The 4,057-nt window shown below is 40.8% G+C and overlaps 1 protein-coding gene across 2 annotated transcripts in view; it reads left to right on the forward strand.

Moving 5' to 3' along the window:
* The window catches only part of LOC107688581 (mitogen-activated protein kinase kinase kinase kinase 4-like), a 55,290-nt gene that overhangs the window by 6,520 nt on the left and 44,713 nt on the right, over positions 1-4,057 (forward strand). For both annotated transcript variants that reach the window (XM_016486285.1, XM_016486287.1), the window contains exon 3: positions 3,112-3,168. In XM_016486285.1, the coding sequence (XP_016341771.1) occupies positions 3,112-3,168 (57 nt within the window). The remainder of the gene's footprint in view (positions 1-3,111; positions 3,169-4,057) is intronic.

Below are 4,057 nucleotides of genomic sequence, written 5' to 3' on the forward strand. Positions count from 1 at the left end.
AACTAGCTTTTCTGCATCAGAAACAGGTATCATGTTTCGTAACTTGGCAATGTTTCTAAGATGGAAGAATGCTGTTTTTTTAACATGGGAAATATGATTTTCAAAAGGCAAGTTACTATCTAATATAACACCCAGATTTTTGACTGTAGAGGAAGTAACAGGACATCCATCTAGTTGCAAATTGTAATCCAAGAGATTCTGTGTACTGTTTTTTGGTCCAATAAGTAATATCTTTTCAGCTTTTGCAATCCGCAAGGCTTCAGTGACTGAGAGTAGCGCAGTCTCAATTGAATGTCCACATCTGAAACCTGATTGGTTAGCGTCCAGTAGGTTATTCTGTGAAAGAAATGAGGATACCTGGTTGAAAACAACTCATTCAAGTGTTTTCGCTATGAATGGAAGGAGAGAGACAGGTCTGTAGCTATCAGTAAGTGAAGTGTTTAATGTAGGTTTTTTAGCAGTGGGGTTACCCGAGCCTGCTTGAATGCAGTGGGGAAGGTGCCTGTGAGGAGAAATGTGTTGATGATGTGTGTGAGTGCTGGTAAGAGTGTGGGAGAGATTGCTTGGAGAAGGTGTGAGGTGTATTGGGTCTAGAGGGCATGTTGTAGGATGGCTGGAGAGGAGAAGTTTGGATACTTCTGCCTCAGTGAGGGGACAGAAGGAGAAGAGGGGAATTTTAGCAGTAGATGTGGTTGGTTTGAGTTCCTGTGTGTGTGGAGCTGAGAACTGGCTGCTGATTGTTCTAGTTTTGTTTGTGAAGAATTTGGCAATGTCATCGGCTGTTAAGGAGGTGGTGGGGCATGGTGGAGGGGGACAGAGGAGAGAATTGAATGTTTTGAAGAGATTATGCATGTCAGGTGAGCTGTTGATCTTGTTGTGGAAATATGAAGACTTGGCAGTATGGACTTCAGCAGAGAAAGATGAAAGCAAAGACTGACACGTACTCAGGTCTGATGGATCTTTTGATTTGAACCAATGGACCAATGCTTACAAAGAACATCGGATAACCAGGGGTTAGAAGGGGCAGCCCATGCTGGCCTGGAGGAGAGAGGACATATATTGTCCAGACAAGAAGTTAAAGTGGAGCACAAAGTGTCAGTTGCTGCGTTCACATCCAAAGATGAGAAATGTGTGGGTGAGGGAAGAGAGGAGGACACTACAGAGGAAAGATGGGAGGGTGAAAGGGAACCGAGGTTTCGTCTAAAGGAAACTGGTAGAGGGGTTGGAGGCTCACAGGTAGCAAGATGTAGGTTAAATGTAATGAAGTAGTGGTCAAACCAAAATGTTGTCTGCAACACAATTGCGTGTGGAAATTATGTCCAGTTGGTTGCCAGATTTGTGAGTGCTTGTGGTGGTAAGGCGTTTGAAGGCAAATGAAGCTCCAAAGACTAAAAGTGGACTGCCATCCTCCGGGAATGAGGACAGCAGCTCATCCAGCTCCTCTAGGAAGTTGGCTAGAATTTGCCCAGGAGGCCGGTAAATTACCACAACCTGGAGTTTTATAGGAGCTGTTACAGTAATCGCATGAGATTCAAATGAGTTATAATTGCATAGGGGAGAGTGGGTTGAGTATTTCCAATTGTTAGAAATGAGCAGACCAGTGCCCCACCCCAGCCAACCTGACAGGGGGTGTGAGAGAAAGAGAAATTGTTCTGGACGAATCCAGGTCTCAGTCAAGCCCAAGATGCTGAGTGTGGATTGTAAAGAAAAAGCAGAAATGAAGTCTGCTTAGTTGACAGCTGACTGACAATTTCAGAGACCCACAGAGAAAGAAAGAGATACAGAGTCATTCAAAGCAAATAACCGTGTTAATGTTGCAAAATGATGAAACGTCTGACTTCCATTTCGGCAGATTCACTAGTCGAGTGTTTCTCATGTATTAAAGGAGCGTGTGGCCGAGAGCAGATTTTCCCTGACAAACACTCGAGCGAACACGTTTCTCTTCCCCTCTCACTCTGACCGCACACACTCACATCTCACCGGTCAGAAGCACTTAATTTATGATATGATATTATAGGAGAAATCCCTCAAGAATAAGCACAAAGTGTGGTGGGTGAAGCGTCCCCGAAGTCCTGGAAGTATGAGGTGTGTGTTCTTCAGCTGCAGTGATGTGAGTCTCGTCTTCTTTGTGCGTTCGGTGGCGACGGACACATGGAGTCCTGTGGCATCACGTCTGTTAATGGGCTTATAAAGCATGTGCTGCATCCGTGGCTCTGGAAGGGCTTGGGCGCAGTCTTCCGCTCTCCTCTCATACTGATTTCAACATCATTAGAGCCTTATTTAAGCTCCTCTGTTATTTCCCCTTCTTTCCTCAACCGTCTCAGCACTGGTTTTGTAATAAAGTTCATTCCTGTGCTAGTGTTATGGCCTCGTGTTGTGGGAGGATGAGGCAGAATCTGTCCTCTTGCGGGAAATACTGCCTCTCTTTCCTTCCTGCCAGCACAAGAACCAGCCAGCGTAAGCCCATAATGTGTACTACACAGAAGACCTCACATATGAGATTCAGACGGTCAGCTGATGATGATGATGATCTTGTGAGAGCACCAGTCGTCGTGATAATATGCATCAAACGCAGTTCTGCTGGAGCGTCTGCGTGTAAATGTGTGAGCTGAACACACTGAAGGAAGTGTGCTGTATTTAAAGCTCTGTGTGTTTGAGGATGACCGATGAAACATTAGCCATAATTAGATGTCATATCTCAGCGCACTGAGGCATGCTGGTCCTCTCTGGCTTCATTTCTGGTCCTAGTAAAAACACAAGTAAAATGTGTGCCCCTTATTTCTCCCAAATGTTGTGTTTTTCCATTTAAATATTTCTGTATTCCATTTTAATAGTTGAATTATATTGTAACAATCAAAAAAGGATGTCTAATAAAGTAAACTTTAACAATTTATGAGTTTATTAATGTTTTAACAATAATAGTGCCCTGTGATTTTTATTTTTTCCTACAGATATTCGGTTTTGTTGGTTTTATTTCTTTCTGGATTCTGTGTTCTACGATTTATTGCAATGTTACTCTCCCAAATGTTGGTAATCTAATGAATGCATAAAACAATGTAAATGATCTTTTAAAATGTAGTCAAATTAAATGTGTGTCCTTGTGTGTGACAGGGTCGACATGTGAAGACAGGACAGCTGGCAGCCATCAAGGTCATGGATGTGACGGAGGTACGAGACCAGTGAGAGAAACACACGTTCATGTCTTCATGCATTCACACTCTGAACAGACATGCTCGTCTCTGTCAGTCACAACATGACCAGAAAGCAATGACGCCGCTGCACAATTCCTTGTGTTTGAATATAATCATGATTTCTGCTTCTCTTGACTGATTAAGCATAACTGTTTGCGATTGCCACTGGTTATTTATCCTGAAGAAATGGTTGCCATAGAAATGCACTTACGCAACATTCATGCCACAAGGTCACAATACAAAGTCTGGTTTGGTTGTTGTTTAAATAGAAAAACATAAACATAATTTACAACTGTTGGAGTTAATATAATAACAGCAGCCGTTCACAGGAGTTTCTTCTGCTCATCAAGGCTGCATTTATTTGATCAAAATACAGGAAAAAATGTAATATTGTGAAATATTATTATGATGTAAAATAACGTTTTTCTATTTTAATGTACATTGAAATGTAATTTATTTCTGTGATGTGCAGCTGAATTTTCAGCATCAATACTCCAGTCTTCAGTGTCACATGATCTTCAGAAATCAGTATAATATGCTGATTTATTATCAGTGCTGGAAACTGTTGTGCTGCTTCATATTTTTTTTGGAACCTGTGATACTTTTTTTCAGGATTCTTTGTTGAATAAAAAGTTAAAAAGGAGAGCATTTATTTAAAATAGAAATCTTTTCTAACAATATACACTACCGTTCAAAAGTTTGGGGTCTGTAAATTGTTATTCTTTCTTTTTTTTTAAAGAAATTAACTTTTATTCAGCAAGGATTTGTTAAATTGATAAGAAGTGATAGCAAATATTTACATTGTTAGAAAAGATTTATATTTTGAATAAATGCTGTTCTTTTTAACTTTTTATTCATCAAAGAAT

This window comes from Sinocyclocheilus anshuiensis, unplaced genomic scaffold (genome assembly GCF_001515605.1).
Source record: "Sinocyclocheilus anshuiensis isolate Anshui unplaced genomic scaffold, SAMN03320099.WGS_v1.1 scaffold557, whole genome shotgun sequence".
Lineage (NCBI taxonomy): Eukaryota > Metazoa > Chordata > Actinopteri > Cypriniformes > Cyprinidae > Sinocyclocheilus > Sinocyclocheilus anshuiensis.